This window comes from Lygodium microphyllum, chromosome 1 (assembly GCF_053477565.2).
Source record: "Lygodium microphyllum isolate KBCC chromosome 1, Lygodium_microphyllum_v1.1.10, whole genome shotgun sequence".
Classification (NCBI taxonomy): Eukaryota; Viridiplantae; Streptophyta; class Polypodiopsida; order Schizaeales; family Lygodiaceae; genus Lygodium; species Lygodium microphyllum.
In genome coordinates this window covers 187,725,925-187,737,712 of record NC_141135.1, presented here as the reverse complement: position 1 = coordinate 187,737,712, position 11,788 = coordinate 187,725,925, and the positions used below count along the sequence as shown (strand labels likewise).

The window sequence follows — 11,788 nt, the reverse complement described above, 5'->3', positions numbered from 1 at the left end:
ATTGATCATAAGTTAACTTTCATCCGTCTTTTTAGCTTTTAAAATTTGGTTGAGATTTCAAGACATGTCTTCTTGTCATAAGTTGACCATCCGTCTTTCTAGCTTTTAAAATTCGGTTGAGATTTTAAGACATGTCTTCTTTTCCACCTTACCCCCTTCCCCCCCCACCCTGAAAACGATGTGAATCCTTTCTAAGATTGGAGGATGAAGGATTAAGGGCATGTTGCGATGCTTCACTTTTGCATGAGACAAGCGTAGAAGTGTGGGTTATACTCCAAGTGAGCATGTCGGTCCATGTCATGAGGTCGAATGCCTACGTATGTAATGTAGGTCAGAAAAATAGTTAGGAAGTCACCTAAGTTGATTCTACTGGCGATGTGTAGCTCTCCCTCGATATAGATTTGATCTAAATAGGGGTGGGCCACGTCATGATCGTCTAAGGGTCGATTGTGAGTGATGGCCAATATTCTAAAGAAGGTAGGAGCTACATAAGTGGGGTCATACTCAAAGGTTCCCATTGGTCACAACTGGGCAGCCCTCTAATTCCCATTGGAGACGGAGAGCATACCATTTATGTAGAAAGGAAGAGTCAATGTTGGCCAACTTTTTAAGTTCTTCTAGCTCTTGGCTTGTGGCAGAGATTTTGCTCTTGCTATAGGAGGTGATTAGCCTCTATGTATGAGCTTGCTCTCAAGAAATCTCATTGGCGATCAGTTCCTCAGCTACCATGGGGACTTTAATGAACATGAATTCAGATTCTTCCTAGGTGCATGGCAACGTGCGTACATCAATTGTGCTAAAGGTGCTTCTAGGAGACCTAAGTTCAACCGCTCGTAGCTTTTAGCAAGCATAGTGAAGGTGGCATCCAAGGTTTCGAGGCAACAAGCTACGATTTTGGTTGATATACCCGTTGAGGCTCTATGGGTTTGGTGGCTTTTAGTTCATGTAGCTTCTCAGTTTTAGACGGCTTAGAAGGTTTTAGAGATGGGCTAGGGGGTAGCAACTGAGAGGTGCATGTGCCACTCACGATCTTAGGCAACCAAATCCAATTGTTGCCTTCATAATAGCCTTGAGTATGCAACAGGGCTTTAGGCACCCATCGCAGCTTCGCCATTCATTTGGTTCTATACCACCGACATCTCCTAGGCTTACGCGTGATGTTCGGGAATTATGGGTCCATGTAGGTTGGCTTTTAGGTGGCCATGATTGTCGTTTAGGCACCTACCCATATGAGTTGTTGCTCAATGGTTTGAGCCATGTATTCTTTGGATTGCGATCGGTTTGTCCTCGTGGATTGGGACAAGTCACAACGCCCCTCCTTAGACTTTGCACTATGTTCCCCTACCACTGGCTCTGCAAGCTTAGATGGAGCCATGCTGCCCTTGCCAAAAGCTGTCATTATGCGAACACTGCCAACAGCAAGATGAATGCGCCGGTGTTATGCCTTCTCCACAGGCGGATGGATAGACCACTACATGCTCCTCTTCTGGCATTACCAAAAACCCCACTGATGCTTGCCGACATGGATCTTTGCTTCCTACACCCCGGAGTATATACGTCTACCCCCAGGCACTCATACCACCTCTCCTTTCTGGGCCACAAAATTTATTTTGCACCAACTTTTTGATTTTTATGCTCACAGCAATAAGATGCATCCACTACACACTAAGACCTTCCGAGCCGCAGAAGGATCGACTAATACCATGGCCTCCTGGTGACCACCGCAATGTGCTACGAAGGTTGCTTCTATTTCTTCTAAGGTTTCAAGAATACCATCTCAATAACCTACGGTTCTGCATTTCGCTCCTCTAAGAGAGTGATTGTTGAATATCATCCCCTCCGTAGTCCGCTCCTTCACGAGACAATAATTGTTCGACACCTTCCATTACTTCGGCTCCACAATCCACTCCATTGAGGGACGGTGACTGTTGTCCAGCCTAAACCTCACCTTTCCCCAACCTCGCCTACTCAGGTTCAAGAGGCCACCTCTGGGAGTTCTTCGACATCTTCAATACCCCAAATATCTCCCTCATCATCATCAGATTATCCAAAGTCTGTGATCGATAAGTTTTTAGATTCTCTATCTTTCATAAAGGAGGATTCAAAGGGGGATGCACTTTCTTTGCCCTCACAGAGGGCTTCTACTTCTTCAGCTTCAGAGGGGACCCTTCCATCTCCACCCTCCGAGGGGGCACCTCCTCATCATGAAGTTCGTCACCCACCCTTTACTCTTTTGGGATGGTTGTTTTCAAGCAATCATTTCACCTATTGATACTTGGGATCTTCAAATAGCACCTAGATCAGGGCATTGGAGGTTCAGTCTCACGACTTGGTGACGAGACCTTCAAATTCTAGTTACAGAGCTAGTGGCTTCTCTCCTGAAGTGGAGTCAAGTTCTACAATTCATCTCGTCTCCTATTCCTTACTACCGATTTCCTTTCAAGTGACAATCCTAGATCTTTAGGATCCTCTACATCTTCATTGTCTCTCTTTTCACTCCTCTTTCTCTCTCTTTTTGGGCCTGAGAGGGGGTGTTGAGAAACCACTTCTTCAATTTACACACTTCATTTAGGGTTTTGCACTTGCAACCCCAAAAAGGATTGGTGTCCATATTAGGGTCACTTTTTCATGTTCTTGTGTTTCTGAGTTTATCTTCTCTCTCACTGTTTGCCATACACTCTTATATTTCTCCCCGCAAACCCTACTATCTCTCGTCTCTGTCATTTTTTGACATGGTATTTAAGTCTTTTTCTGTTAGTCATTTTTTTAACACCACCCAACCTTGTAGATGCCACCCAAGAGCAAAATACAAATCCACCCTAGTAAACACAACCTAAAGGGCTAGAAACCATCCTCTTCAAGATCGTTGGTTTCCATGCATGGCTCTGATACCATGTGAGAGTATGCAACGAAAAAAGGAAACTAAACACAAAAAGAAGAAGACAAAGAGAGAACGCAAGAGAGAAAAGGGACGATGTGGCTACAATGGTTGAAGATACAAGGCTATAACAATTAGCCCCAACATGCAACTCAATGTATCAATGCAAACACCTGACAATACTAAGGGGATGAGAGAATGAGGGCTAACTAATCACAAATGATCAATGATGGATATTGAAAGTGGGAGGGTAAGTCACCTATATATAGGCAAAAATTTGGCAAAATCCTAAATATGGTCAAACCCCTAAAAATGGTCAAAGGTGCCCAAAAGGAAACGCACTAATGTGCCCTCCATCTTAAGTGTCTAAAACACATAAAATGACAAACAAATACAATGTCAGAGCTCCTAATGTCCTCCTCTAACTCAAATTAAGGCTCGCAAGCAAGAGATGACTACACAAGACACACGACTCCTAACAAAGGCAAGCCACCATATGCGTGTATCAATTACACAGAGCCCTTCCAACTACCAAATTTCCTCAAGTTTATATAGCAGCACACAAACTTTAACCTTTCTATTAGGACATTCAAATCCGAAGAAAGAGAATTGGTCCTACTCTCCACCCCGAATATTGTATGGCACTCTCATAGTATAAAACATGAAACTTTCACCAAATCTTGTATTTGTATGTGTGTGTGTGTGTTTTAGCCTTCTGACCATTCTTATCCCTTCATAAGCATACGAAATGGAGCAACATTGATAAACGACATACATCATCACAAGTGCTCATTGACCAACATTGCCTGAAGCAAGTGGCCTAAACTTGCAAAGATCACTCTCTCTTTAGTTATGTCCATTGAACCAGCCAATCATGAGTTCTGCTCAAATGCACAATCATCAAGGTCAATGATTTTTGAAATAAGCCTAGCCAAGACCGACCAACCATGACTAGTTCTACTATATAGACGACAGGAAGGGTACTACAGCCAATGAATGACCGTGAAGAGCAAGTTCTTGCTTCAGCCTTGTTTGCAAAAAAGCCTCAATACAACTCGCTGCTATGAAACATCCACTAAACTGGTATGCATTACAGCAGCAATAGAAATATAGCCTGCTTAGAGATAAATGATATGGCCTCAAATGGATGTGACTCCAGGAGATCTCACTTGATGTTATAGAAATTTAGTCAACCTTCAACCAATACTTCCTCTGAATGTCACTTCATCAAGCAAGCACTGACATCACTCATTCACAATCAGAACATCACAGTTGTATTTGCAAGACTAATATAAAGAATACAAGCCTGAGGCTGGATAACCAAAGCATCTGTTTGCTGTTTGTTTGCGAAAGTTTAAAATACTGCTTTGTCTATTTAGATAAAAGAACTACAGTACATACAATAAAGATCAATCATGTACTGCTTTGTCCACATCACACTCCTGGCTATGCACAATCTGATCCTGTGGATCAACTAAGATGTTGCAAATCACCTTACCCTGCAAAAACAGTGAAGTCCAAATGAGATATTTGTTTATGCTGTATGGCATGCTAAAGAAGACACCACAGACTATCTATGACGATCTGCTAAGATGTAATCTAAGTCTATCTAACAGGTTCAAGAAAAAAAAAACATGTTGTATCAACGATAAGTAACTTGGGCAGAAAAATGGCCACTGTTGTTGGACGTAACTGAGAATTAATCATGTATAAAGTTGCCACTACCTACATATTGCATTGTGGTGCTGACACTTGCAATTTCAACCCCCATGCATGTTATGCTTTTGGTCCTTCATAAATTTTCATTGTCTTTTGCTTTTTGCCATCAATCTCGCTCAATAGACTGTCGCACGCTGCACAGCTTGTTTTGAAGCTTTTCTCATCTCTGCGAACCAATTCGTAAGCTTAAACCAAATTTATGTGTCACTGAGAAAGAATCCACCATCATAAAGCTACTGAAGTGTGATCAAGATGGCGCGCACCATGATGAAACACCGACACACACCTCAGTTTCTGTGGGCCAAGGCAGTGGCTACCGCAATTCACATCCTCAATCAATCTCCCACTTCAGCCATTGACAAGATGACACCTTCTGAGGCTTACTTTGGGACTAACCTGATGTCTCGTATTTCAGGATCTTTGGGTGTGACGCCTATGTGCACATCCCGAAGACACAGTGTAACAAGTTTGAAGCGGCTTCCTGACGACACATTTTTGTTGGCTACAACTCTCAGTCCCAAGGTTATCGTTTGTTTGATCCTGTCAAGCGGGATGTCTACACGAGCCGAGATGTGCGGTTCGTGGAAGTTCCAAACACAAAGGGGGGTGAGGAGCACCCCGTCCTTGGAGATCCAAGGGAGAGTTGGGCTCCGGAGACAGTTCCTTTGGAGCCCGAGCCTCTTGATGGAGAATCTTCTTCAGATTCAAAGTCTTCTCTTCCACCGGCCACCTCAGTGGAGCTTCTGCAGGTAGATGTTCCGGAGTCTTCAATAGATGGAGAGCGACGGGGAGAGGTCGACCTCCTCCTTGTTGGGCCCGTGACACACTCCGAGATTCAGGGATCGAGGAGGTCCCTGAGGAGTGGGAACCGAAGGATGGACCGCGGAGGTCACGGAGGCATCAAGCAAATTCTTCGGAGCTTGTTTGCTCTAACTATTGTTTAATGACCCGTGTTATGCATGATCGTGAGCCCATTTCAATGAAGGAGGCTTTGCAGTCTGACCATTGGCGGAAGGCTATGGAAGCCGAGTTGGAGGCTATTAACACAGGAATGGCACGTGGTCTCTTGTGCCTCGTCCCTCTCACAAGAAGGTGATTGGTGTCAAGTGGGTCTTCAAGACCAAGTACCTTAGCGATGGTTCTTTGGACAAGCACAAGGCTCGCCTTATTGCTAAAGATTTTGCTCAACGCACGGGCATTGACTTCCATGATACCTTTGCCCCCACTACTCGTATGGCGACTATTCGAGCTATTCTTGCCTTGGCTGGCCATAGAAGATGGCTTATCTATCAGTTGGATGTGAAGTCGGCCTTTCTCAATGAGACCCACTTGACACCAATCACCTTCTTGTGAGAGGGACGAGGCACAAGAGACCAAGTACCTTAGCGATGGTTTTTTGGACAAGCACAAGGCTCGCCTTATTGCTAAAGATTTTGCTCAACGCACGGGCATTGACTTCCATGATACCTTTGCCCCCACTACTCGTATGGCGACTATTCGAGCTGTTCTTGCCTTGGCTGGCCATAGAAGATGGCTTATCTATCAGTTGGATGTGAAGTCGGCCTTTCTCAATGGTACTTACAAGAGGAGATCTATGTTGAGCAGCATCCTAGCTTTGGATCCTCGGATGGGAAAGTTTACAGGTTGAAGAAGGCCTTGTATAGCCTCAAGCAGGCTCCGTGTGCATGGAACGAGAAGATTAACTTGTTTCTTCAAACAAAATTGGGATATTGGCGCTCCACGGCTGATCCACAGCTTTATGTGCACACTTCCGAGGTTGGTTGAGTGTTGTATGTTGATGATTTGATTCTGACAAGGGATCATGCACAGAAGGTGCAAGAGATGAAGAAAGCTTTACATCAGACATTCGACATGACAGATTTGGGGCTTCTTAATTTCTTCCTGGATCACGAGATTTATCAGTCTCAAAGGGGGATTTTCATCTCTCAGTAGAGATATATTCAGAAGCTCTTGGTGACTTTTGAGATGGAGACTTATCGGACCATTTCTACTCCTATGGATCCGAACTAGAAGGCCACTTCACACTCCGATTCTCTCGTGACAGATGCTTCCCGCTACTGTCAGTTGATTGGATCCTTGATTTGGCTTCTCAACACTCGTATTTATCTTTGTTTTGCTGTGGGTCTTTTAGCAAGGTTCCTGAGTGAACCCAAACAGGTACATTGGCAAGCTACCCTGAGGATTCTTCGGTATTTGAGGGGGGCCTCTGACTTAGGGATTTCTTATCCAGCCGGTACAGATGCTTCTGATCTTATTCTTGCACGTTGGAGCGACTCGGATTGGGCTAGAGATGTGGACCACCAGCGGTCTACTACAAGCTACTGCTTTACCTTGGGTACACGTGTTATCTCTTGGAGTAGCAAGAAGCAGCCCACGGTAGCCCTTTCTTCTCCTAAAGCAGAATATCGGGCTGCGTCCTCCACCACATGTGAGGTTGTGTAGCTTCGGAGATTGTTGGAGGAGCTTGGTTGCCTACAGACTCCTCCTACTTTTCTGCGGTGCGACAATGAGAGTTGCATTGCCTTGGTACGGAATCCTATATTCCATGCCCAAACGAAGCACATTGAGATGCAGTATCACTTCATTCGGGAGAAGCTTTTGGATGGGACCATTGATGTGGAGTAGTATAAGACGGAGGATAATCTTGCAGATTTGTTCATGAAGGCGCTTCCGCAAGCTCTTCTTCGGCAACATTCCAAATCCCTCAGTCTTCTGCTCTGTCTAGGATTTGAGAGAGGGTGTTAGATATAAACGCCAAAATCCCATCGCCTTGGGCTCCTCATGTAGTTACCATGCACATACCTAGTCCACCCATGCCCACTTTTGGAGCCACCTTGGGCTCCTCATGCAGTTACCATGCCCATCACATATTATCATCTTGATGCCCTCATCAAAGTCTATGTCCGTGGAGTCATATGAGCAAGGAGTAGAAATGAGCAACTCTTATGGAGCTGTGAATAGTGGACACCAACCTTTGTCTCTTGAAGGAGCAAACTATGGAGCCAAGAGTGATGGCAAATAGCCATTGTCTCTCAACGAAGTGTGGACTCTGGAGTTGAGAATCGTGGAAGCCACTAAAACAGAAAGTAGGTTAGGGAAACCTTTGTAGCTCATTGCGATGGTCTCTAAGAGTGCTTATCACCTCGTGAAGTCTTAGAGCTTTCTTTTGCTCGCAAGGGCTTAGTGCACATCATGTGCATCTAATTGCCTCAGGCATAGAACTCAAATAGCTGATGTAGAACGAACTATGTCATCAAGAACAACGAGGTGACACAAGGAACGCTTGGGATTAGATACATATAGTTTGGTGGAGCAAAGGTCAATGACATTGGTCGTATGTAGAGTGACCATTCTTGCATTACTCAAGCTGTACCTCTTTACTTGTAAAATCTAAGCTAAGTTTATTATGCTTCATGTACTAGAGAGGAAAGAAAGTTTCTCACATCGACTAACCCTCCCCCACCTCTTTTCTCTTTAGACTATGTACGATCTGGTGCATGCGCTGGCCATCTTATTGAACGTGTACTAAGACTTTTAGTTTATGTGTTTTCAACCCAACGGAAGGAGTTTCTCGGAATTAATACAAGGAAAAGCAAAGTACCTTCAGGGGAATCTGGAACCATACGAATTGCTGGTATCCATCAAACTCGGTCACTGTTTGCAGTGGCAATGCACGGTTTGCAATGTCCTCCAGCATGGAGAGAACATTGGTGGCAATGCGATAGCTGCTGAGCTCGAGGGTCGCATCGACAGATGAGATGCTCCGCGCATCAAGATTGCCACCATGAGATGATGCAACCTCCCCAATCCGGCTACCACGGTACAAAGTGGAAATGGAGACAGAATCGTATGTCACGTCGAAGAAATTAGGGTTATCCACCTACAACAGGAACATTTGTGGTTGCAGATTAAGAAAATCTTTCGGTTATAATTTTGGTGGGGTGTTGTCCGTGCGTTTGCTAGAATTATTAGTAGAAATTTTTGCAAAGTTTTAAGTTCTTCTCTATGTTTTGAAAAAGACTTTTGGGATAATCTGCAACTCATCTTGCACTAAACCCCTGCTTTTTGTGAATACTGACCTGCATCCGCACGTCGAGTGCGAGGTTAAGGAACAGCTGAGGAACGCCGGAGTCGCCCTTGTGGAAGGTGAAGTGGATGGCGCTGAGGTCGAGGTCTGAGACAGTGATGGCGAGGGGGCCGGGGGTGAGAAGGAAGAAGGAAGCGACAGAGGCGAGGAGGAGGAGGAGGAGGATGGTGCAGACGAAGGAAGGAATGAGGGTGCGGTGGGGAGGAGGTGGGGGAGGAATCGGCAGGACGTAAACGCAGTGCGGTACGCCATCAACAGTATCAGTATATACAGCAGTATGGTCGAGAAGAGGCCGAGAGACTAACTCCCCTTCGCTATGGACACCCATCTCTCTCTCTCTCTCTCTCTCTCTCTCTCTCTCTCTGCGTCACTGTGTGGATTCTCTGATTCTGATGGGAGTCGGAGAAGGTTTGAATGTCAGAGACGTGGGATACGTCATAGCCTGCCCGGTTACTGGGCCGGTGTTTGCAAGGTCAAAAGTGTCTCTACAATAGGGTAGAGGGGGGCCAGACTGCCAATATAGTTACAGCAACCTTCAGCCCCATCGGGAAATTTTCACGCTTAATCTTTTCACTCTCCTACCTTGGGCACATGAGCCCCTTCCGTCCCGAATCTCAGGGTGGTTACACACCAACACGCAGCCGCCAAGTGTGCAAGAACCGGCCAATAGGAAGGTCGGAAATCCGTAAACGGGCGTCCCCCTCTTACATACTGGGGGCGCCCAGCACCTCCACCGAAAGGGGGTCTTCAATGCTCCCCCCGCCCCTTTTCGACGTTCCGCAGGGTGGGGGAGCTCCCCCTTCTGGTATTGTTCGCATGCGCAAGACGACTGGGCTCCAAGCTAGATGCTTCCCTCTGTTGATCGTTGCTACACAGGGAGCCGTTGTGAAGAAGCAGGTTCTCCACAGGTATAAACGCCGTGCCAAGAGTTGCCATGCATGTGTGTTCGTCTCTCTATGTTCGTATAGATTCATCCCTCTCTTCACACAAATCTATACACATCCTGAAGGTGGGAAGGGATCTTTGATGATTATGCATCCAGCCATGTCTCTCTCTGTTCTAGAAACCAATTATATGTTAATCATGGCCAATTGGTTGCATGTGATTTACAGGCTTCACAAGTGGTCTTGTCACAGGTGATTCGCCTCAATCAACAATGGTCTCTCTCTCTCTCTCTCTCTCTCTCTCTCTCTCTCTCTCTCTCTCTCTCTCTCTCTCTCTCTCTCTCTCTCTCTCTCTCTCTCTCTCTCTCTCTCTCTCGTGTAGGAAATAGAAGATACACAATAGAAATGCACTATTGTTATTTAAAATTGCTCTATTCATTCTATTGATAGAGGCTCATCCGTGGTGAGCTTTGGAATTAAAAATGCCCATACATAGGACAGAAATGTCTGGAGAGGAAATGTGATAAAGAAGGATAAAACTATTTGAAACTGTCCATTGTCCATAAAATGGAACTGTTACATAGTATCGATTTTACATAATATCAATTTTGTAGGCAAAATTTCTCATCATATCAATTTTACATAATATTGATTTTGTCATGTTGAAAGTGTTGAAAAGATTGTCCATAGTGCTGCCTATATTTTTGAAACTGTCCATTGTTTGAAACATGTTTGAAACTGTCCTTTGTCCATAGTGCTGCATATTGTAGGAAAAATTTCTCATCACATCGATTTTACATAATATCGATTTTGTTATGTTGAAAGTGTTGGAAAAGATTGTCCATACTACTGCCTATCTTTTTGTAACTGTCCATTGGTTGAAACTGTCTGAAACTCTCCATTGTCCATAAAATGGATCTGTCCTTTGTCCATACTATTGCATATTTGTAGGCAAATTTTCTCATCATATCGATTTTACATAATATCATTTTTGTTACGTTGAAAGTGTTGGAAAAGACTATCCATAGTGCTACCTATCTTTTTGAAATTGTCCATTGTTTAAAACATGTCTAAAACTGTCCATTACCCATAAAATGGAACTGTTCTTTGTCCATACTACTGCATATTTGGTAAAATTTCTCATCATGATATTCACAGATGGTTTGTGCATGGCTTCAAATTTTAGCATGTTTGAGCTCTCTTGATTACCGTAGTACCAATGTGAATGTGCCATTAAATGTTGCTATAAATCATGGCAGGCATATGCTCAAAATAGTATCCATTGTGGTGCCTATTTGTAAGGACTTGTCTATTTGAGCTGTCATAATTATTGTTACGTAAATAATAATAATGGATCAATTATGTAAAGAACAATAAACCTGTTTGTCCATTCACGTATTGTAAATGATGGATCAATTTTCATGCGTAAGGTGGGGCTTGATGGATTCTCGAGAGAGCACTCCCATGGAGGAGTTTCATCAGTTCGTGTCTCAAATGAGCCAAGATGCAATATGCAATAATGACTTCATGTACTTTTCGAGTCAAAGTGTGGGTGTTCCAAACCATATTCCAAGCCATAGTGCCGTTGGCAATGTCACTGTAAATATGTTTCCAAACCGCCCTCCTTTGATCAATCCCCATCCTCCTCAATTCATACCGTTCCAACGACCAAGACAATTAGGTATAGAGAGACCCACAACAATACACAATAATGTAATTCTTCGTCCAATTGCACATTGTCCTCAACATGGCCCCTCGACACCGCAACAACAAGAACCACAAGCAATAAGTTCCTGCGATGCCAACCAGGACACATGTGAAGAGGTTGACTTAGTTTAGACTCGAGAACCAATGGTGCCATCTTCCGAGAATGCCAACAAACAACGTCCACGATGAATATCATAGGAGTCTGATGCTCCTAAACCTCCTAAACCAAAGAGGGCGCAGAAAGGAAAGAATCAAAATGACGGTCCTGAGACATAAGATCATTCAATAGCCACAAAAAAACCGTCTGTGCAATGGAAGGATGCATGGATAGTACAACTCATTCACATCCGAGGATCCATGAGTGTGGAGTTCTCAAAGCCACCGAAGCAAGGAGTGGATATATGGTCCAAGGTGGCCACCTAGCTAGCATCGCTATTTCCAGAGTTTGACAAATATGGTGAGGCATGCAGAAAACGTTGGGGACACGTTTAT

General features: G+C 44.3%; 1 protein-coding gene across 1 annotated transcript; it reads right to left on the bottom strand.

Annotated features, from left to right (window-relative positions):
• Positions 1 to 4,134: 4,134 nt before the first annotated feature.
• LOC148042087 (uncharacterized) lies at positions 4,135 to 9,172 on the bottom strand. The gene is made up of 3 exons (XM_087685386.1): positions 8,698 to 9,172; positions 8,220 to 8,498; positions 4,135 to 4,377 (listed from the first exon to the last, which is right to left on the bottom strand). The coding sequence occupies exons 1-3, from the start codon at positions 9,031 to 9,033 to the stop codon at positions 4,288 to 4,290; spliced, it is 705 nt and encodes a 234-aa protein (XP_087541512.1). The 5' UTR covers positions 9,034 to 9,172; the 3' UTR covers positions 4,135 to 4,287.
• Between the last annotated feature and the right edge of the window lie 2,616 nt (positions 9,173 to 11,788).

Coding starts and splice junctions, on each gene's coding strand:
- LOC148042087 (XM_087685386.1), bottom strand. CDS start 9,033: ATGGGTGTCCATAGCGAAGGGGAGTTAGTCTCTCGGCCTCTTCTCGAC. Junction 8,499..8,697: donor CACTCGACGTGCGGATGCAG/GTCAGTATTCAC, acceptor TTCCTGTTGTAG/GTGGATAACCCTAATTTCTT. Junction 4,378..8,219: donor GGTTCCAGATTCCCCTGAAG/GTACTTTGCTTT, acceptor CTGTTTTTGCAG/GGTAAGGTGATTTGCAACAT.